Source organism: Ranitomeya imitator, chromosome 6 (assembly GCF_032444005.1).
Source record: "Ranitomeya imitator isolate aRanImi1 chromosome 6, aRanImi1.pri, whole genome shotgun sequence".
NCBI classification, from domain to species: domain Eukaryota; kingdom Metazoa; phylum Chordata; class Amphibia; order Anura; family Dendrobatidae; genus Ranitomeya; species Ranitomeya imitator.
This window is the reverse complement of record NC_091287.1, coordinates 164,995,948-165,019,321: the sequence shown is the minus strand read 5'-3', so window position 1 is coordinate 165,019,321 and position 23,374 is coordinate 164,995,948. Positions and strand designations below refer to the sequence as shown.

The 23,374-nt window shown below is 43.7% G+C and overlaps 1 protein-coding gene across 1 annotated transcript in view; it reads left to right on the top strand.

Moving 5' to 3' along the window:
- Positions 1-23,374, top strand: part of BMPER (BMP binding endothelial regulator) — a 398,089-nt gene that overhangs the window by 90,076 nt on the left and 284,639 nt on the right. The window contains exons 4-5 of the mRNA XM_069730267.1: positions 14,352-14,434; positions 16,070-16,160. Coding sequence (XP_069586368.1) covers positions 14,352-14,434; positions 16,070-16,160 — 174 coding nt within the window. The remainder of the gene's footprint in view (positions 1-14,351; positions 14,435-16,069; positions 16,161-23,374) is intronic.

Here is a 23,374-nt window from a genome sequence, read left to right as displayed (position 1 = left end):
CTTTTGGTGTCCAGTTTCTCTTTTTACCCTTGGGAAAATAAAAAAATTGTTGCTAAAAGATCATGTGACTAAAAAGTTAAATGTTCATTTTTTCCTTCCATGTTGCTTCTGCTGCTGTGAAGCACCTGAAGGGTTAATAAACTTCTTGAATGTGGTTTTGAGCACGTTGAGGGGTGCAGTTTTTAGAATGGTGTCACTTTGGGGTATTTTCAGCCATATAGACCCCTCAAACTGACTTCAAATGTGAGGTGTGTTAGGAGTCGAGTTTCCTCTGCTGCACAGGGGGAATCTCGATCCGTGTCTGCTGCGGTCTTTCATTCGGTATCGGCCGCAGTGGGCTCTGCTCAGCGGAGACGTCGCTCCCAGCGTCTCGCTGGGGCTGATTCGGTGCATAGGGTCACTACTGCCTTTTCTGGCTTTCCTATGGTACCCTGCACTGATCTGCGGCGAGCGAGCCTCTCTGGGACTAAGTCCTTGTTTACTCACACTGAGCATGCCCAGGGCAGGGTCTCCCATATGAGGTCGAGGGCCACATGTTCGGTCACATGCTCAGGTGCTGCACGGCCATGCGCTAGTATCGTCTTATGCTATATGCTTTGCGCCAATGTGGTCATGTGTTTGAATGTGTTCAGGGACCCGGCTGAAATAAGCCCCTAGAATGCTGGCACCTCCGGCGAGGAGATTGTGTTTAAGTGTGTTCAGGGACCCGGCTGAAATAAGCCCCTAGAATGCTGGCATCTCCGGCGAGGAGTTTTGTATGCATGCATGACCACTCACTGCTCACATCTGGGTAGTTGGCCTGTGCCTCTGTGAAAGTCTAACAGGGCACAGAGCTTTCCTCTCGCGGTTACTCTGTCAAGCTAACAGAGTTGGTATATACCGCCATATAGAGCCGCCATTATTTAGCAGCAGGTGCTTTCCTGAACGGTGGATCCCGGGTTGCGAACGCACCAATTCCATTTAATAAATTATATATTTGGTGCGTTCCGCCAACCCTAACAGTATACTAGCGCCAGGATCTGGCTAAGTAATGGCGGATGAACAGCGATTGCAGGGGTACATCCAGCTGCTGGAGGGCCGGTTGGCGTCTCTTGAGCGTGCAACCTCGGCGGTGGATGTTACCGCAATAGCTGTTCAGGCTGCTAGCGTGGCTGCAGCAGCTTTACCCACTGCCACCTCTGTTCCGACCCTATCTGACCTTCCTTTGCCTGAGAGATACTCTGGGGACAGTAAGTCCTGTAGGGGTTTCGTGAGCCAATGTGGTATACACCTCGAGCTTCTGGCTGCACGTTTCCATACTGAGCGGGCAAAGGTGGGATTCATAATCTCTCTCCTGTCGGACAGAGCGTTGGAGTGGGCTACGCCGCTGTGGGAGCGCAACGATCATGTGGTGCTGAGTGTTCCTAGGTTTCTGTACACTCTGAAACAGGTCTTTTTAGGACCTCAAGTCACCCATGATACAGCGCTCCAACTGCTGGCTTTGACTCAGGGTTCAACCATGGTCAGCCATTTTGCTGTTCACTTCCGGACATTAGCGTCTGAGTTGGAATGGCCAGATAAAACCCTCATTCTTGTATTTTGGAGTGGGCTGGCTGACCATGTGAAGGACGCTTTGGCCACTAGGGAGATTCCCGCCACACTGGAGGAGCTCATAGCCGTATCTACTCGTATTGACCTCCGTTTTAACGACCGGAGGTTGGAGCGAGCCCAGTGTAGGCAGAGGTTTCGGCTGGCTCCCACCTTCGCCAAACCTTTGGAATCTCCAGTCCAGGCATCCGAGTCACATGAGGCCTTAGAGGTGACACGAGCGGGATCCAAGTCTCAGTCTGCCCGTGCACATAAGGTCCGTCATGTTTGCCAGCAGTCAGGACACCTTGCCTCCAAGGGTCCTCATTGGTCAGGGAAACGTCAGCGTCTAGTGGCAGTTGGAGGAGGTACACTAGACACGGCGATGTTTGCCTCAAAGTTGTCCTTCAAGGGGACAATTAGCATAGGCCCATCCACTCTTATGGTCGAGCTATGCGTGGATTCTGGGGCAGAGGGTAACTTTATGTCTTCCGCTTTTGCCCAGCGTCACGCAATACCCTTGGTGATGCTCGCCCAGCCGGTAACCGTTCGAGTGGTAAATGGGTCAACACTACCTTCACAGATTACCCACCAAACCATTCCTTTCACGCTATCTGTGTCTCCATCACATCAGGAGATAATCTCCCTATTAGTCATTCCTGAGGAAATTGATGAGGTCCTGTTGGGGATACCATGGCTTCGCTACCATTCTCCTCATATTGAGTGGTCCTCTGGGAGAATTTTGGGTTGGAGTAAATCTTGCGAGGGTAGATGTCTGAGGGAGTGCGTTCAGGTTGCTACTACACAGGTACCCGCAGATCTTTCCTCTCTCCCCAAGCACTATTGGCCCTATGCAGACGTGTTCTCCAAAAGAGCTGCGGAGATCCTTCCGCCTCACCGCTCCTATGACTGTCCTATTGACCTCTTGCCTGGTGCTGAGCCTCCCCGGGGTCGAGTCTATCCGTTATCTCTCCCGGAGACGGAGGCAATGTTCCAGTACATCCAGGAGAATCTGGCAAGAGGATTCATTAGGAAGTCAGTGTCACCGGCAGGGGCAGGGTTCTTCTTCGTACAGAAGAAGACTGGAGACTTACGTCCATGCATAGTCTACAGGGGTCTTAAAGCCATCACCGTTAAAAACAAGTACCCACTACCCCTGATATCTGAGCTGTTTGATAGGCTACGGGGAGCGAGGGTATTTACAAAGTTAGATCTGCGGGGTGCTTACAACCTGATTCGCATCCGTGAGGGGGATGAATGGAAGACGGCTTTTAACACCAGGGATGGGCACTATGAATATCTGGTGATGCCCTTTGGGCTCTGTAATGCCCCAGCCGTTTTCCAAGACTTTGTGAACGACATCTTCCGGGATATGCTCACCACCTCGGTCGTAGTCTATCTGGATGATATTCTCATCTTCTCTCCAGATATTGACTCCCATCGGAGAGATGTTCGCAAAGTCTTCGACCTCTTACGGGCAAACTCCCTCTACGCCAAGTTGGAGAAGTGTGTGTTTGAGCAGGAGTCCTTGCCTTTCCTTGGTTATATCATCTCTGCCCAGGGTTTGGCTATGGATCCTGCCAAGCTACAGGCTGTAATGGACTGGCAGGAACCCCATTCTCTTAAAGCGGTGCAGCGCTTTATGGGGTTCATTAATTACTATCGCCAGTTCATTCCACACTTCTCAACTTTGGTAGCTCGCTTGGTTGCCCTCACCAAGAAGGGAGCAAATCCCAAGTTGTGGTCAGAGGAGGTCTCCAAAGCCTTTCTCTCGATCAAGTCACACTTCGCTAGCGCTCCCATCCTACATCGCCCTGATGTTGATAAGCCATTTATCTTGGAGGTGGATGCCCCATCCGTTGGTGCTGGAGCAGTCCTTTTCCAAAAGGATGCTCAAGGTCGGAAGCATCCTTGCTTCTTCTTCTCCAAGACCTTCACACCAGCGGAGAGGAATTATTCCATCGGGGACAGGGAGTTGCTGGCCATGAAGTTGGCTTTTTCGGAGTGGAGACATCTCTTGGAGGGAGCTCGCTTTCCCTTCCAAGTCTTCACTGACCACAAGAACTTGGTGTATCTGCAAACGGCCCAGCGGCTGAATTCTCGCCAGGCTAGATGGTCCCTGTTCTTCTCCCGGTTCCATTTTACTCTCCATTTCCTCTCCGGGGAGAAGAACGTTCGTGCTGACGCTCTCTCCCGCTCCGTGGTGTCATCGGAGGAGGAGCCTCGGCTTATTGTCCCTTCTGAGAGCCTGAGAACTGTAGCTCCGGTTTCGCTAGAGTCTGTGCCCCCGGGCAAGACTTTCGTACCAGCCAACTTGCGACCGGAGGTTCTCTCTTGGGCTCACTCCTCCAGAGTGGGTGGGCATTTTGGGACCAAGAGGACATCTGAGCTTCTGGCGAGAACATACTGGTGGCCGCATATGGCCCGAGATGTCAAGGACTATATTCAGGCGTGCGTTTCTTGCGCCCAGAATCGGTCTCCTCGGCAACGGCCTGCTGGGTTGCTTTACCCTCTACCGGTGGCAGACAGGCCCTGGGAGATGGTCGGGATGGACTTTGTGGTGGGTCTACCCAGGTCACGTGGCTGTTCCATTATTTGGGTTGTCACGACCATTTCTCCAAGATGGTGCATTTGGTGCCGCTTCCTCGGTTACCCTCAGCACGGGCCTTGGCGGTGTTGTTCATTAAACACATTTTCCGTTTGCATGGTATGCCTGATAAGATTGTCAGCGATCGGGGTCCCCAGTTCGCATCTCGGTTTTGGAGAGAGCTCTGCCGTTTACTCAGCATAGAGTTAAACCTCTCCTCTGCATACCATCCCGAGACGAATGGGTTGGTGGAGAGAACCAACCAGACTCTGGTGACATATTTGCGACATTTCGTCTCTGCTAGGCAGGATGACTGGGCATCTTTGCTACCTTGGGCGGAATTTGCCCTGAACAACGCCGTAGCCGATTTCACTGGTCAAACTCCTTTTCTCCTTAATTACAGCCAGCATCCGCGTGTCCCTGTGCCCATGCCCGTGTTATCCACCGATTCTAGGGTGGCGGACTGGGCGGTGGAGGCACGTGACATCTGGGATCGCACACAGGATGCCATCCGGGCCCCCAAGGAGAGAATGAGGGTTTCGGCTGATACACACCGGCGCCCCGCTCCGGTCTTTGCTCCTGGCGACTTAGTGTGGCTCTCCGCCTGTAACATCAGGCTGCGAGTTGAGTCCACTAAGTTTGCTCCTCGCTACATTGGTCCGTTTAAGGTTCTGGAACAGGTCAACCCTGTGGTCTACCATTTGGCTATTCCTCCATGCCTTGGTATCACCGATACTTTCCACGTTTCCCTCTTAAAGCCCGTTCATTTGTCCCGGTTTTCCGAGTCATCTGCTGGGACATCGGGTTCATCCACGGATGAGTTTGAGGTGAATGCTATTGTGGGGTGCAAGGTGGTACGTGGCAAAAAATTTTATCTGGTGGACTGGAAGGGTCACGGCCCAGAGGATAGAACCTGGGAGCCCGTGGAGCACATTCGGGCTCCGCTGCTTATCGCAGCTTTTGAGCGTAGTGAGGCTCAAGGAGGGGGGGCCCTAGGAGAGGGGGTAATGTTAGGAGTCGAGTTTCCTCTGCTGCACAGGGGGAATCTCGATCCGCGTCTGCTGCGGTCTCCCATTCGGTATCGGCCGCAGTGGGCTCTGCTCAGCTGAGACGTCGCTCCCAGCGTCTCGCTGGGGCTGATTCGGTGCATAGGGTCACTACTGCCTTTTCTGGCTTTCCTATGGTACCCTGCACTGATCTGCGGCGAGCGAGCCTCTCTGGGACTAAGTCCTTGTTTACTCACACTGAGCATGCCCAGGGCAGGGTCTCCCATAGGAGGTCGAGGGCCACATGTTCGGTCACATGCTCAGGTGCTGCAGTACATTCCATTGGTCCTTCTGGAAGGTCCTGAAAGGGCAAAACATGCTCAGGTACTGCAGCACTTTCCATTGGTCCTTCTGGAAGGTCCTGAAAGGGCAAAAACTTCAGTAGCAGCTTCCTGTGCTGCAACTATATAAACTGTGCATGACCGCACGGCCATGCGCTAGTATCGTCTTATGCTATATGCTTTGCGCCAATGTGGTCATGTGTTTGAATGTGTTCAGGGACCCGGCTGAAATAAGCCCCTAGAATGCTGGCACCTCCGGCGAGGAGATTGTGTTTAAGTGTGTTCAGGGACCCGGCTGAAATAAGCCCCTAGAATGCTGGCATCTCCGGCGAGGAGTTTTGTATGCATGCATGACCACTCACTGCTCACATCTGGGTAGTTGGCCTGTGCCTCTGTGAAAGTCTAACAGTGCACAGAACTTTCCTCTCGCGGTTACTCTGTGAAGCTAACAGAGTTGGTATATACCGCCATATAGAGCCGCCATTATTTACCAGCAGGTGCTTTCCTGAACGGTGGATCCCGGGTTGCGAATGCACCAATTCCATTTAATAAATTATATATTTGGTGCGTTCCGCCAACCCTAACAAGGTGGTCCCTAAAAAAAATGGTTTTGTAAATTTTGCTGTAAAAATGAGAAATCGCTGGTCAACTTTTAACCCTTTTAACTTCCTAGCAAAAAAAAATTTTGTTTCCAAAATTGTGCTGTTGTAAAGTAGACATGTGGGTAATGTTGTTTATTAACTATTTTGTGTCACATAACTCTCTCGTTTAACAGAATAAAGAATCAAAATTTGAAAATTGCAAAATTTTCAAAATTTTAGCCAAATTTCCATTTTTTTCACAAATAAACACAAAAATTATCGACATAAATTTACCACTGGCATGAAGCCTAATATGTCACGAAAAAACAGTCTCAGAACCGCTAGGATTCTTTGAAGCGTTCCTGAGTTATTACCTCATAAAGGGACACTGGTCAGAATTGCAAAAGACGGCCAGGTCATTAACGTCAAAATAGGCTGGGTCATGAAGGGGTTAATATAAAATAGTCCAGACATCGTTGGCACCAAAATCACTGTTTACCAGTGTATCCAATTCTGGGAAATAGAAAAAATGCTGTTCATATTGGTAAAAGCTTCTTCGAGATATGTTATTGATGTCTGGATAGTGATGATAAGACCTCAACTGATCTGATTTGCTTTGTCATAAAGACTGCTAGACATTGAGTACTGCTTTCTGTTGGTTTTTGAAGGCTTCCAATAGCTCCTCTTAGCTTGGCTCAGTTGATGCATTAGCTTGAAACATTGCATTGTGTGTGGCCAGATGTATCCTATGTGCTCACTGAGTGACGAGTTGGGCACAGTCCAACAGAGAAAAATAAAGCAGATTGGGATACTGTCAGTGGAATAGATCAGCTGTGACCATACATGTCGTGGAAAACTTATAAAGATTGTTCATTTCTTCCTGGGGTTTCTGCACACGTAAGCATTATTTGTGTGACATACCCTTCTAATCCTACAGATATATAGTACATCCAGAAACATTTGACAATTCCAAGATCTCAGTGCAACGTAAGCACAAAGTGTTTAATGCACCGAGATATTTTATTGACATTCACAAAGTATTACCCAATGCATCTAATAGGCTGAAATATGTCTGGCTTAACACTCGAGTGCCTCAGCGAACTGTTAAGGCAGTGTAATGGTGTTCATTAACGAGCTTACTACATTTCAACATTTCACTACCTTTATATTAGGGATTACTGTAATTTACAAGTACCCGATTTCAGCACCTCCAGGAGGCCGAAAGACACATTGAATTGTGATGGAAGTAGTCCCTTTGGCATCATTATATGTGTTTTGCGTTGGCTCCCGTCAGATCTGTCTCTAAGGATGAATTTATCAAATGCTATATAAACCATTTGTGGCAGATGTTTCTTCACACAGTTTACTTCTCATGTCAAGCATAATTGTTAAATGTAAAAGAAAAAAAAAAGAAGAGGAAGGGAAGGGTATCCTAGTAGCCAATATCTATGGAGGGGACTGCAGTGCTGTATACATTCAGCTTGTGGTTTAGTCTGCTTTGTGCTTATGAGATGACTCATCTCTAGAATGTACATCATACAGAATGTGGTCCCTTTTTAGTTCATGTGATGATCTCTACAATTAACCCCTTGTTGTGTACAGTATGTACATTATCAGTGGAGTCAGACCTTAAGTGCTACAATATGTGGCACATAGTGCAATATAAACTTATTTGTTGGTTTGTCCTCTTAGAAAAATGTATTAACATTTCATTGATTGTCTGGTATAGTACACCAATTTTCAAACTTCAGTAGGTAAATTGACTCTTAAGAGAGAAAAGGGGCTTGAACTCTATTGCCACCGATTGGAAGTAGCAATCCTAAAAGTCAATATCGATCCTTGTCACATGACTTACAATAAAAGCCAAACCAGAATCTCATTTTGCAGACACAGTGTTTTGGGGTATTGCTCATCATCAGTGCAAAGCATGAGATCTGATTTGGCTGTATGACAAGCTTCTTAGTGGGATGTAAGGGGTAATGTTTCTTCTTATGGAGAGTGACATGCCTAGCCTGGCATGCCAGGGTTAAGAGGCTTATAGCCATGCAGTGCTACTCTGGGAAATTAAATATGCAAAGAGAGGAAGAGTACTTGAACTGTAGTGCCACCTATTGGGAGTAGCAATCCTAAGGGTTTTGTCTTCTTACCAGAAACATTTTTGTCACTTCAGACAGTATATAGTTTGAGGTATTAGTCAATGCATCATACCACCCCATTGCAACAGCTCTCATTAGCATCTTAGCTTGGGTTACCAAATGGTACCGATGGCAGTGATTTTGAAAGAGGGCGCCTAGAACATTGCCAGAACTTGTTTTCACTTATGGATTTATGAATTAATGATTTCTGGTCCCCCTAAACTACGTAAAGAAGACAAAAATATAAATACGCAAATGTTTCTACTGATAAATTGATATTTTATTGCTAATATGAATGAATTAATACCTTGAAAATTAAATACATATACATAACCACAAGCAAATATTTGTTTTGTGTCAAGTTTATCACAGGTGACATTTTTTTTTTAGCTCTGAAAAATTAATTCATAAAAACGGAACATGTAATTCATTTATTTCCATACATGGCTTGCATTTCTGAAAAATTATCTTAGCTATTTTAAGGGATTTTTTTTTCAAAATGGCAATGGCATGACATACATAGGCTGTGGTTTGTAAAATAAGGCAAAGAAACATGAAACACAATGATCTCTACTTAAGTATTATGTCTCAGATGTTTTACATTGTGCTGGTTTAATGGATAATATTTTCCATTAGTTCCTGTAGTATTCCTGACCTCACAGAGTAGTAAATAATAACCTCAACTGAGGTTGCATTTTCATAGATCTATTTGCAGACCTCTGCCTTTTATCAAAAGTCTAAACATACAGATCCAATCCTAGAAATGTCTTTTACATCAATATGAATATTGACTGCATAGGATTTGTGCATTATGAAGCATTTTTACTACAGCAGATACAGTACATGTACAGTGTTAAATGCTGGGAATTATTATTATTACTTATTTATTTGTTTATAAAGAATAGCTTGGCATACCTTTGCCAAATTTTTCCACATTGAGAGAACATTAAAACTAGAAACGAATGACAAAAATACACAGGGAAACGCATTCTTACAAATAATTTTCTGCTGCTTTTTAAACAAAAAAAATTGCATTGGAAAAAACCAGCATAGAACCAAGGTGTCACTCTTTTTGGGTGATTGCCTGACTGTTTAGGTAGTTGATAATGGTCAGACCACTGTAAATCGTAGCTTGGCTCAGTAGTGTATGTTCCTTGTGCTCTGTTCTGTTGTTCTGATCTTGGCTGCCTGCTCTTAGACTTTGCCCTTTCATCTCATCTGCATTGCTTCTTAGCTTGACTTTGACTTACTCTGACCTTTGTTGCCTGACCTCAGACTTTGTCATTTGACTGTTCATTTGTCTTGCCTCTTTGCCCTTGATGTACACTCCTGGTATTTGATCCCGGACACCTCTATTACCCTGTCTCATGGCTGGTCCGTGAGAAGTATCCAGCCAGCATCACATTATCTTTACCATAAAAATATGTGAAGATCATTCTAATATCTTTTGTACTCAAGTCAGATGTATCACATGAACTTTTACATTATTGGATTGGCCATCTGCTAATATTTAGTCTTAGAAACTCGTGTGACATGTTTACTATACTCCATCATTAAATATAAATATGCATATCTATATCTATACAAGAGACTTTGTGTGGGATTTGCAGGTCAGGGAGGCATGCAGGGAGCGTGCAGATGGACCGTTCATCAGTCTTGCTTTTGAAGAATAAATATATATATACATATTTATATATATATATATATATATATATACATATATATATATATATATATACGTATATATATATATATATATATGTATGTAAGTAAAAGTTTGGGTATCCCTGGTCAAAATTACTGTTATTGTGAACCATTAAGCAAGCGGAAGATGAATTGATCTCTAAAAGGGCTAGAGGTAAAGCTGACACATTTTCTTTGTATTTTAGGCAAAACAATACATGTAATTTTTTACATTTAAAAATTACAAAAAGAAAAATGGGAGAACGGTCTGATGAAGAAGTTTGGGTAGCCTTAGAGATTTATGTGCTAAGATAACTTTGACCAAGGTTTTAGACATTGGGCTGTTAGAATTATGACTTGTTCACTATCATCATTAGGAATGGCCAGGTGATGCAAATTTCCAAGCTTTATAAAAACCCAGCCTCCTCCAACCTTGTGCCAAAAAAACAGCAACCATGACTTCTTCTAAGCAGCTGCCTAGCACTTTGAAAATGAAAATGGTGGAGGCTCACAAAGCAGGAGAAGGTTATAAGGAGATAGCAAAGTGCTTTCAATTTTCCCTTTCCTCAGTTTGAAATGTAATAAAGAAATGGCAGTTAACAGGAGCTGTGGAGGTCAAGATAAGGTCTGGAAGACCAAACACAATTTCAGTGAGGCTCTACTATTAAGGCCCCGTCACACATAGCGACGCTTAAGCGATCCCGACAACGATACGACCTGTCAGGGATCGTTGCTGCATCGCTATGTGGTCGCTGGTGAGATGTCACTCAGTGCGATCTCCCCAACGACGCAGCAGCGATGCGGCGACCTGTAGCGACCTGTAGCGACCTGTACAACGATGCTATTTCATGATGATTCAATGGGACGTCCTGTCAACGAGGTCGTTGGTAAGGTGTCAAACACAGCGATGTGTGCTACCCAGCGGGACCTCAACGATCAAAAAACGGTCCAGGCCATTCCGACACGACCAGCGATCTCACAGCAGGGGCCTGGTCGCTGCTACGTGTCACACATAGCGAGATCGCTACTGAGGTCGCTGTTGCGTCACAAAACTTGTGACTCAGCAGCGATCTCGCTAGCGATCTCGCTATGTGTGACGGGGGCTTTAGGCTTGCTAGAGAAGCAAATCAGAACAACCAAATGACTGCAAAAGACCTTCAAAAAGATTTAGCAGATTTTGCAGTTGTGGTACATTGTCCTACTGTTCAGAGACACCTGCACAAATATGGTTTTCATGGAAAAGTCATCAGAAGAAAACCTCTCATCAGTCCTCACCATAACATTCAGTGTTAGAAGTATGCAAAAGAACATCTAAACAAGCCTCATGCATTTTGGAAACAAGTCCTGTGGACCAATAAGTTTAACCCCTTAGTGACGGAGCCAAATTTTTGAAATCTGACCAGTGTCACTTTATGTGGTAATAACTCTGGAACGCTGCAACAAATACCAGTGATTTTGAGATTGTTTTTTTCGTGACACATTATACTTTATGATAATGGTAAATTTAGGCCAATATGTTTTGTGTTTATTTATAAAAAAAAAATCAGAAATTTGAGGAAAATGTTAAAAAATTAGCAATGTTTAAACTTTTAATAATTATCCATTTAGTCTACATAGTCATACCCCAGAAAAACATTAATAAATACCATTTCCCACATGCCTTCTTTACATCAGCACCATTTGTAAAATGTTCTTTTATTTTGTCAGCATTTTAGGAGGTTTAAAAATGTAGCAGTAATTTTTAATTTTTTCTAGGAAATGTAAAAAATTTATTTTTTTAGGGACCTATCCATGTTTGAAGTGACTTTAGGGGTCCTATATATTGGGAAACCCCCAAAAGTTATACCATTATAAAAACGGCACCCCCGACATACTGAAAACTGCTGTCAGGTAGTTTATTAACCCTTCAGGTGATTTTCAGGAATTAATGCAAAGTGGCATGGCAGAAATGAAAATGTGTATTTTTACCACCTAAATGCCGCTAACTTCTGAACAGGTTGCAACAGCCGTCAGACTCTGAGGCCGCTACTTGGTCATGATTTGCCATGGCAAACATCAGGACCACACAATCATGATCTGAGGGCATCAATTGGGATAAAGAGGAAGCCCCCACACTCTGTTAACCATTTATATGATGTAGTCACTATTGACAGCAGCATCTAAGGGGTTAAACAGATTTGGATGGTGCAAACACTGACTGTGGGTGATGCAGCAAGTTGTCAGCTATAGTGTACAACCAACAGCTGCTGGATTGTTACCTCTATGGGTAGGTTAGTCTCTTATATCTCAGGTCAGTTAAAAGACATATTGACGGTCATTAAGGGGGTAAAATAGAACTCGTTGACCACAAAGATCAAAGGTATGTGTGTAGAAAAAAAGGTACTGAATTTCAGGAAAAGAACATCTCGCCAACCATTAAGGATTCAATGAAATATCAACAAATTCTTGATGCAAACATAACACTATCTGTAAATAAAGCTGAAGTTGAAAAGAGGAAGGCTTCTACAAATGGATAATGATTGTAAAATCCACAATAGACTGCCTCAAAAGGCACAAGCTAAAGGTTTTACAATGGCACTCACAGTCCCCAGATCTGAACATAAGGGAAAATCCGTGGCAAGACCTCAAAATAGCAGTGTATGCAAGATGACACAGGAATCTCACAGAACTGGACGAATTTTCTAAGGAAGAATGTATGAAAATCCCTCAAACACAAGAATTGAAAGACTCATGTCTGGCTACAAAAAGCATTACAAGCTATGATACTTGTAAAATGGGGTGCTACTAGGTACTAACTATGCAGGGTGCCCAAACTTTTGCCTTGGCCCATTTTCATTTTGTAATTTTTTAAATGTAAAAGATGAAAAAAAATATATATTTTTTTCAGAAAATGTAAAGGAAATGTGTCATTTTTACATCTTTAACTTTACGCCTTTTAGAGATCATTTAATCTTCCACTTGCTTATTTTTAACCAGGGGTGCCCAAATGTTTACGTTGCACTGTAAATATATATTTAATGACTGAGCATAGCAAACAGGTCACGTGAGTTTCTTAGAACACTGAGTGTGAATCAATTTCTCCTGCTGTTTTGCAAATGGAACAGACAACAGATAGAAACGGTAACCACAGATGATTTCTCTGTTCTCATCCGTTTTGGCTGTTGTTTTCATCCCTTTGGCATTTTGTCACTGCTCTCACCCCTAGAGGTACACTAGCATAAGGTGGTGTCTACAACCCATAGATGTTGCTCAAGTAGTGCAGCTCATTCAGGATGGCTCATCAATGCATCCTGTGGCAAGAAGGGTAGTTGTGTCTGTCAGCACAGTGTCAAAAGCATGGAGCAGATACCCAGAGACAAGCCAGTACTCCAGGAGAGGGCTGTAGTAGGGTAACAACCCAGCACCCTGCAAAAATGACCTCCAGCTGCCATTAAAATCCATGTGTATGCTCAGACTGTCAGATACCGACTCTGTGAGGGTGGTATGAGTGCCCAACGTCCATAAGTGGGTGTTGTGCTTAAAGTCAAGCACTGTGCAGAGCGATTGGCATTTGCCAGAGAACACAAGATTCGCAGATTCTACATTGCCGCCCAGTACTCTTCATGGATGAGAGCAGATTCACACTGAGCACATGTAACAGAGTCTGGAGACGCCGTGGAAAATGTTCTGCTCCCTGCAACATCCTTCCGCATAACCTGTTTGACAGTGGGTCATTAATGGTGTAGGGAGGCATTTCTTTGGAGGGCTTCACAATCCTCCATGTGCTAACGAAAGGTACCCTGACTGCCATTAGGTACCGGGATGAAATCCTTAGACCTATTGTGAGACCATATGCAGGTGGACTGGGCCCTGGGTTCCTTCTGATGCATGACAATGCTAGGCCTCATGTGGCTGAAGTGTGTCAGCAGTTCCTCATGATGAAGGCATTGATGCTATAGACTGGCCTGCACGTTCCCCAGACCTGAATACAATCAAACACATCTGGGACATCTTGTTTCGTTCCATCCACCAATGCCACATTGCACCACAGACTGTCCAGGAATTGAGTAATGCGTTAATCTATTTCTGGAAGGAGGTCCCTCAGAATAATATCCGCCGTCTTGCCAAGACCATGCCCAGGCATTGTAAGAAGGCAGCGCACTACTGAGCATCATTTCCTTGTCTTGAGGCATGTCCACTGAAGTTGGATCAGCCTGTAATTTGATTTTCCACTTTGATTTTGAGTATCATTCCAAATCCAGACTTCCATGGGATATTAATTTTGATTTACATTGATCATTTGTATGTTTTATTGTTCTCAACGCATTCCGATATGTAATGAATTAAGATTTGCAACTGGAATATTTCATTGAGTGACATCTAGGATGTGATATTTTAGTATTCCCTTTCTTTTTTTGAGCAGTACATATAAATAACTAAGGTTGCACCTTATTTTCAGTGATTTATAGACCTTTTCATTTTGTTTTCACAAGGTTGCAGTCTTCATGGTAATCATTACAATAGCTCCATGAAGTGGCAAGAACATAAGCATCCCTGCATCACCCGTCAGTGTCAGGTACGATTTAATTTTGTTCGGTTTAACCCTGTCTTACAAATGGCATGCAAATTTTCAGTTATTGTGCCTCACACAGAGATGTTCAAATGTTATTACATTGCATGTGTTTAGTAATGCCAAAACATGTTCAGCAAAAGTAGTTTTCTCTCATCTGAAACTATGTTGAATTTACATTGTCTTCTACAGAGCTTGCTATGTAAACTGTATTGTTAACTGCAAAGTGACAATGTAGGAAATCCTTTCTGACTTTATTGTGCTTTTCCTGTTTCCGCACCTTTATTGCAATAAATTCCAGCAATGTGTTTGGTTGGAAAATTAGTTGACATTTGTATAGAGATACTGTAGTTTATTGTTAACGAGTGTGATTACTATTAGCTGATTAGCTAGCAGCCTAGGAAATGATCATTTCAATGCACATCAAGATTGGAATCGCAGATAAAAGTCTCCACCAAACAGAAACTTACTGTTATATCTCTTATTTGGGCAGTCTGCTGCTAGGGGATATTCATTATTTAGTGTTCTGCATTCAGTATCTGCTCAAATCACCCCCAAGTTTCAAGTATATAGACATGTTAATCTTTCATTAGTACTTTTTAAGGGTGTGTTCTACTTTTTCTAATGGTCATAAAACTACTTTCAAAGAGTGCATATACAATCAATTAACTAAAAATCTTCATCTTTTGGTGACCATGAAGCTCCACTGCCTCTGTCCTAAAACTCCCATGCAAATTAGGCAAATGTCTAATCGGCAGGGATTGGACAATGGTCGATTATGTATTGGACCCCTGATTCTCCCGTGACTGATTATGTCAGCAGAGAGAAGGAGCTTCCAAGTTCAATTTGATTGGCCAAATCTTTAGTTTTCCAGATTACTATGCGCTACCAGATGACTTCTGATGAATGTTCCTGTGAATAGGGACTCATCAGAGATATAGTCAGAAAATTGCAGTTTGTTTAAAACAGGTTTTTGTGGTGCATGTATTTTTTTAATAAATGACAATTATTATTTTTTTTTCATATCATGATCTTTATTAAAAAAACAAAATTCACAATATAGTAATTTTCACATTTGCCACTAGGGCTTTTCTAGATTCATACGTCCTAACTTTTATGGATGAGTTTTCAGCGTTTTTTCTATTAGCAGAAGAATTAATACAATGACAGGTAAAACCTCTACACAGAGCTGATAACACATGATCCACCATCACAATAGGCAATGTCACAACTGACCCTGCTCCTCCTCACATCCAATGACCTTTGCACATGCTCATTTGATGCTTCAATAAATAATGCAGGGTCAGAGTTTGCTTATTATGGCTATATACATGTTTTGTTTCCTGAAACAGGATGTTAGAGTCCAAAAAACTCTTGTGGCCTGTGTAAAAACTGCAACATTTCTATGGAATAAAATATTGTCACCAAAAATGCACTTAACACAAAAGGCTGATTTAAACAATGTTATTTTCTGATGATAGTTCCCCATGAAATAAATACATGTTTGCTATTTGCTTCATTTATTAAGAATGATCGGGTATGGTTGAGAGAAGACTTTACATTATTTTTTTTTACTTATTGCACCACATTACTTAGCCACATTAAAGAAATGTATTTTAATTGTGCTGTTCGTCCTTACAGGAAGGGGTTATCACAGAATCTCACGTGCAATGTCTAGTTCACTGTAAGAACCCTGTAAAGGTGCCAGGATTATGCTGTCCCACATGTCCAGGTAATTCATATGATATACACTGAAAAGTGTGATGTAGGTCAGGTAATATTATATAACTGAATTCTGTTCTCTTTACAGAATAACTGCTTAATAAGAAGTCGGATGTCAGCTTAAAAATATTCAGATTGTTGCATGCACACTAAACTGTCTTCTTTAATTATATGCATGCAGCTAGTTAACAATATTATTACTACAAAAATGTGTGTTGAAAATATAGGTTCCCTACTAAATTTAACATAGTGTAGCTGTTAGGTGTCGAGTTCCCGCCGGTGCACAGGGGGAATCGTGAACCATCTCCGCTGCGGTCTCTCATTCTTCTCCAGCCGCATTGAAGCCTGCTCAGCAGAGACGTCGGTCCCGGTGTCTGGCTCAAGCTGATACTGTCCGGCTGGTTATTGCTGTCCTTCCAGGCTCAGCCATTGTAACCAGTACTGATCAGCAGCGAGCAGGTGTCCCTGGGACTAAGTCCTGCTTTTCTTCTTCTGAGCATGCCCAAGGGACGACCTCTCATTGGAGGTTGGGGGTCACATGCTCAGGTCCTGTAACAGTTCCTATTGGACTACTAGGAAGATCCTGGAGAGCTTCCGCTATAAAAGGTTCGCATGGCCATGCGCTAGTATAAACTTATTATTGTGTGTGTGTGTGTGGATGTATGCCTGTCGATGGATGAAATCTCCGAATCATTCCCATCCCTAGTGTTGTTGACTGTTCGCGAATGGTGGAAGCTACCTAGTGCCTGACAGTGCTATCCCGCACAGCTAGCACACGATACAGCGTCTGATAGCAGTGACCGCCAGTGCGGCGCCGTGTGCTAATAGAGCGCTTTCCTGGCCCAAGTCTGGGTGGTTAGTGGCGCCCACCAGAGTGGCACTGCATGCTCTCTTGTGCAGTAAATTATTCTGTTAATCTCTGACACCCCAGTAGTGGTGTCAAGCGCAAGAGGTCTAGAGGAACTCTTTCCCTGAGTCTTGGGACAGAGTTCTGTGACTCTTTGCTTGCGCTCTTTGTGCGGTACCGCGGCGTTGTGACGCAACAGGGTTTGCTTCCTTCATACCGGGAGAAGCTAACCCTTGTGTGTATCCACATTATACCGCCATATAGTCCGCCATTACTCAGCAGCAGGTTCCATCTCCACATGGTGGACCCCGGGCTGCGAACGCACCTTATACCATCCTTATAATTATTTGGTGCGTTCCGCTAGCCCTAACAGTAGAACTCAATTCTAAGACTATATTCTAGAAGAGGAAAGTAAAATTTGTTAAATTTTGATTGTTAAAACATCTCTTCACTCCTTTAAATATGGAAGTCAAACTATTAAGAGAGGATGGAAAACAAAAGTGGAAACAGTCAGGAACAGACATACTGTATACTTATGTTTTCAATCATGGGAAAAGTATATGCTAACATTATAAAAATAAAACAGCAATTGCATCAATAATAATATCAGGTTGGCTCAGGTGATTTACAACATGTTATGCTGCAGTCTGTATAAAAGTGTCTCAATCAGATGGGGTCACAGACAGAGTCTCTGTAATGACTTTTCTTGACCACTGAGGAGTTACTTGTCAGACCATCTTTGGAATTTCCCTTCTACATCCCTATACTAGCCTATAGGTATCTTGATTTATTTATAATTCCTGTGTATAGCAACTAGTGTTGAGCGATACCGTCTGATACTTGAAAGTATCGGTATCGGATAGTATCGGCCGATACCCGAAAAATATCGGATATCGCCGATACCGATATCCGATACCAATACAAGTCAATGGGACATCAAGTATCGGAATGTATCCTCATGGATCCCAGGGTCTGAAGGAGAGGAAACTCTCCTTCAGGCCCTGGGATCCATATTAAAGTGTAAAATAAAGAATTAAAATAAAAAATATTGTTATATTCACCTCTCCGGCGGCCCCTGGACATCAGCGGGAGGATCCGGCGTCCGGCACGGCTTCTTTCTTCAAAATGCGCGCCTTTAGGACCTGTGGAATGACGTCCCGGCTTCTGATTGGTCGCGTGCCGCCCATGTGACCGCCACGCGACCAATCAGAAGCCGCGACGTCATTCCTCAGGTCCTAAAAGGCGCTCATTCTAGGACTTTAGCTGAGGAATGACGTCGCGGCTTCTGATTGGTCGCGTGGCGGTCACATGGGCGGCACGCGACCAATCAGAAGCCGGGACGTCATACCACAGGTCCTAAAGGCGCGCATTTTGAAGAAAGAAGCCGTGCCGGACGCCGGTTCCTCGCGCAGATGTCCAGGGGCCGCCGGAGAGGTGAATATAACAATATTTTTTATTTTAATTCTTTATTTTACACTTCCGATACCGATACCCGATATCACAAAAATATCGGATCTCGGTATCGGAATTCCGATACCGCAAGTATCGGCCGATACCCGATACTTGCGGTATCGGAATGCTCAACACTAATAGCAACACAAATAAATTCAGACCCCTGGATCAGACCCCAAATAATGTCAGATTTAAGTCATGGACCTATATTAGAGATTAGCTATCATTTGCATTATTGTTAAATAACAGGTACTACCTAACATGGCCCGCAAATTGGTGGGGATCCAAGTCTTGAGCTTATGACACAGTATGCACAGAAAATGATGTACATGTTCAAAAGAAAGTCTATGAGCCTGAACACCACTCTGTGTCTGATAAGCTATGCATTTCCGAGTGGCTTTTGAGCAATAGTTGGAGATCCAGGTCCTAATACCTCCACTAATCTGTAGGACACTTTAGCTAGTTCTAATTAAAAAGAAAAAGATAAGTACACTTTACGCATGAACCCCAGATAAGGCCCAAAATTAATCTAGACATCACACTAGACCAGGGGTGTCAAACTGCATTCCTCGAGGGCCGCAAACCATGCTTGTTCTCAAGATTTCCTTAGCATTGCACAAGGTGCTGCAATCATTATGTGCGTAGGTGATTAAATTATCACCTGTGCAGTACAAGGAAATCCTGAAAACATGACCTGTTTGCAGCCCTTGAGGATCTGCACTAGATCCTTCATTTTGCAGGAATAAAAAAATAGCAAAATGCATCTCACCTTTCCATATCATGTGCACATCACATAACAAATGAAGTGCAAGGAGCCCAGCAGGCAACTTAAAAAGAAATCCGTCAGATCCAATAATATCCTTAAATATGTAATCCATCACTTCTGAATACAAAAAAATTCTTTATTTAAATATTACATTAAATTTTGCCATGCCATCACTAAGAACTAGACTGTTCAAAACACAGTTTTTCACTGCAACCTCATATGTTCCTTCATAGTTGGACACTTTCCAAGAATTATGCAGTATCAAAAAGTAAGTGTGGACAATTAAAAAAAACATCACCAAGTATGTACATGGTGCACTATGTTCACAAAGATAATCTGAAGTGTAAATGTGTTCAACATTCAAATCCTATAATACATTCTATATATTTAAAATATATTAATTTATAAGTATGGTACAAACCTTTCTATTAAAACAGTACAAAAAAATGTAATTGAGTTACAGCTAAAATGTTTGAAAATCAATTTCACAGTTTTATTTCGACATGATCAACCAATCACTGAAAGTCATACCTATTTAAGGCTTAAACTTCCAGTCCTCATTATTTCCAGTCTAATTGTTGAATGAATGAGAAATTTCCATTTAACTAATACAATTTTTAACCCCTATCTGACATGTGACGTACTATCCCGTCGAGGTGGGGTGGGCCCGTATGACCAACGATGGGATAGTACGTCATATGCGATCGGCCGCGCTCACGGGGGGAGCGCGGCAGATCGCGACCGGGTGTCAGCTGACTATCGCAGCTGACATCCGGCACTATGTGCCAGGAGCGGTCACGGACCGCCCCCGACACATTAACCCCCGGCACACTGCGATCAAACATGATCGCAGTGTTCTGGCGGTAAAGGGAAGCATTGCGCAGGGAGGGGGCTCCCTGCGGGCATCCCTGAGACCCCCGGAGCAACGCGATATGATTGCGTTGCTCCGAGGTACTCCTACCTCCTTCCTCTCTGCAGCAGGCCCAGATCCAAAATGGCCACGGCATCCGGGTCCTGCAGGGAGGTGGCTTCACAGCACCTGCTCAGATCAGGCGCCGGGAAGCCTCCAGGAGTGCACATCATATTGCTGATCTGACACAGTGCACAGCAAAGTGTCAAATCACCGATCTTACACTAGAACATGATGCCCACCCCCCCCGGGGCAATGTTATAGTGTAAAAAAAATATTCACGTGTAAAAAAATTTTGTAAAAATTCCTAATATATATATATATATATATATATATACGCCTCCCCCAAAAGAAATTCATGAATAGCTGGTTTTTGGTCATTCTGCCTCACAAAAATCGGAATAAAAGTGATAAAAAAATGTCACGTGCCTGAAAATGATACCAATAAAAACGTCAACTCGTCCTGCAAAAAATAAGACCTCACATGACTCTGAGGACCAAAATATGGAAAAATTATAGCTCTCAAAATGTGGTAATGCAAAAAATATTTTTTACAATAAAAAGCATCTTTCAGTGTGTGACGGCTGCCAATCATAAAAATCTGCTAAAAAAGTGCTATAAAAGTAAATCAAACCCCCCTTCATCACCCCCTTAGTTAGGGAAAAATTTAAAAAAAATTATTTATTTCCATTTTCCCGTTAGGGCTAGGGTTAGGGCTATTATTAGAGTTAGGGCTAGGGTTAGGGTTAGGGCAAGGGCTAGGGTTAGGGTAAGGGTTAGGGCTACGGTTAGGGCTAGGGCTAGGGTTATGGCTAGGGTTAGGGCTAGGGTTATGGCTAGGGTTAGGGCTAGGGTTAGGGCTAGGGTTGGGGCTAGGGTTAAGGCTACAGTGTAGATGCATCGTGGTGCGCTGCGGGGCGGGATCTGGGACCTCCGCTGCATGTAGGCGCGGTGTCCTTTCATCGCCTGGTGCGGGTTCCTTGGGCGGGCCGCATGGCGCGTGCCCGGGGGCTGGTTGCGGAGTGCGGGCGCCGGTGGCATCGTGGGGGGGGGCAGCGCCCGGGGGCCGGAGGGGGGTGGTGGATGGCTGCGGGGCGGTCGGGTCGGGGGGGAGGGCGTGCCTCCCTGACTCAATAGAGGTATGGCAGGAAAGTTATAAAAGTCGTTATTTCAGCATTCCTGGGGATATGGACATGGCAGCCGCCTTCACAGAGTGCAGTCTTGGTGCTGCTGGGGGTGGCTCTTTTACTTTAATGGGCCCTGGGGGGTGGCAGGTTCCCTTTAACCTGCAGATATAAGGTTAATCTACAGGTGAATAGCGTTACTAACCTGCCAGGCGCCTTCACATAGCCAAATGCTGCAGGGAACGCTGAAATAAACTTTATTCCCCCAGCAGCGTTTTGATTTTTGACTGCCATTGGCTCTGTATTAGGGTCGGCTGTCAGTCAGGGCAAGGGGGTTTGGTTACAGAAGCCACTCTCTATGCTGAGAGCAGTGACTGAACCAGCATCGGCACCACCCCGTGACTAAACCAGAATGTTGGTAGCAGGAATAAAGTTCATTTTCTCCCCTCAACGTTTGGCTAAGTATGGGCGCCAGACCGTATTGCATAATCCTGTAGAATGTAAGCCCGCAAGGGCAGGGTCCTCTTCCCTCTGTACCAGTCTGTCATTGTTAGTTTTCTTTACTGTAAGTGATATTTTGATGTAACCCCTTCTCATGTACAGCACCATGGAATTAATGGTGCTATATAAATAAATAATAATAATAATAATAACAGTTAGGGTTGGGGCTAAAGTTAGGGTAAGGGTTGGGGCTAAAGTTAGGGTTAGGGTTTGGATTACATTTATGGTTGGGAATAGGGTTGGGATTAGGGTTAGGGGTGTGTCAAGGTTAGGGGTGTGGTTAGGGTTACCGTTGGGATTAGGGTTAGGGATGTGTTTGGATTAGGGTTTCAATTATAATTGGGGGGTTTCCACTGTTTAGGCACATCAGGGGCTCTCCAAACGCGGCATGGCGTCCGATCTCAATTCCAGCCAATTCTGCACTGAAAAAGTAAAACAGTGCTCTTTCTTTTCCGAGCTCTTCTGTGCGCCCAAACAGGAGTTTACCTCAACATATGGAGTATCAGCGTACTCAGGACACATTGGACAACAACTTTTGGGGTCCTATTTCTCCTGTTACCCTTGGGAAAATACAAAACTGGTGGCTAAAAAAAATTTTTTGTGGAAAAAAAGATTTTTTATTTTCACGGCTTTGTGTTATAAACTGTAGTGAAACACTTGGGAGTTCAAAGTTCTCACAACACATCTAGATAAGTTCCTTAGGGGGTTAATTCCCATAGGGAAAAGATGATGTACAAGTCCATTATAAAAAAGTATAAATCCTTTATTAGAAACTTTTAAAATACACAAAAAGACAAAATCAGGTGTATGGAAGTCACACTGAAAACAATACAATAACACCAGGGGCCCCACCCCCCACCAGTCATCCCACCACATATAAAGCACCAAATAGCATGTTGTAACCTGTAGACGGCCAAGGAATGGTACATGTGTACCTCCGATCAAAGGAACATGGGCTAATACTGCATATCTCTCCTCCTAATTTTAATGGGATTTTTTCAACGTGGGCTCGTATATGTCCAAATCAAGATAGATAGTCACAGATAGGTAATGTGGAGATATCCACCTATTAATAAAGCTATATATAGCGTGACTCTAATACTACTCTTATTTTAGATAAACCCCCAACCCACAAATGGTGGGTTGACTGGTGGGGGGTGGGGCCCCTGGTGTTATTGTATTGTTTTCAGTGTGACTTCCATACACCTGATTTTGTCTTTTTGTGTATTTTAAAAGTTTCTAATAAAGGATTTATACTTTTTTATAATGGACTTGTACATCATCTTTTCCCTATGGGAATTAACGCTGTAGTTTATGGATGTGTCCGTAATATAGGGTCTCCACATGGGATATGTAAATTATAAAAAGATCTTATATATATTTAATAATATCTTAATGTCCCGTAATATGTGGTATAGTTGTCTATTGGTGATTTAAGTTCCTTAGGGGGTCTACTTTCCAAAATAGTGTCACTTGTGTGGGGTTTCTACTGTTTAGTTACATCAGGGCCTCTACAAACGCAATGTGATGCCTGCAGATCAATCCATCTAAGTCTGCATTCCAAATGACGCTCCTTCCCTTCTGAGCTCTGCCATGCGCTCAAACGGTGGTTTCCCCCACATAT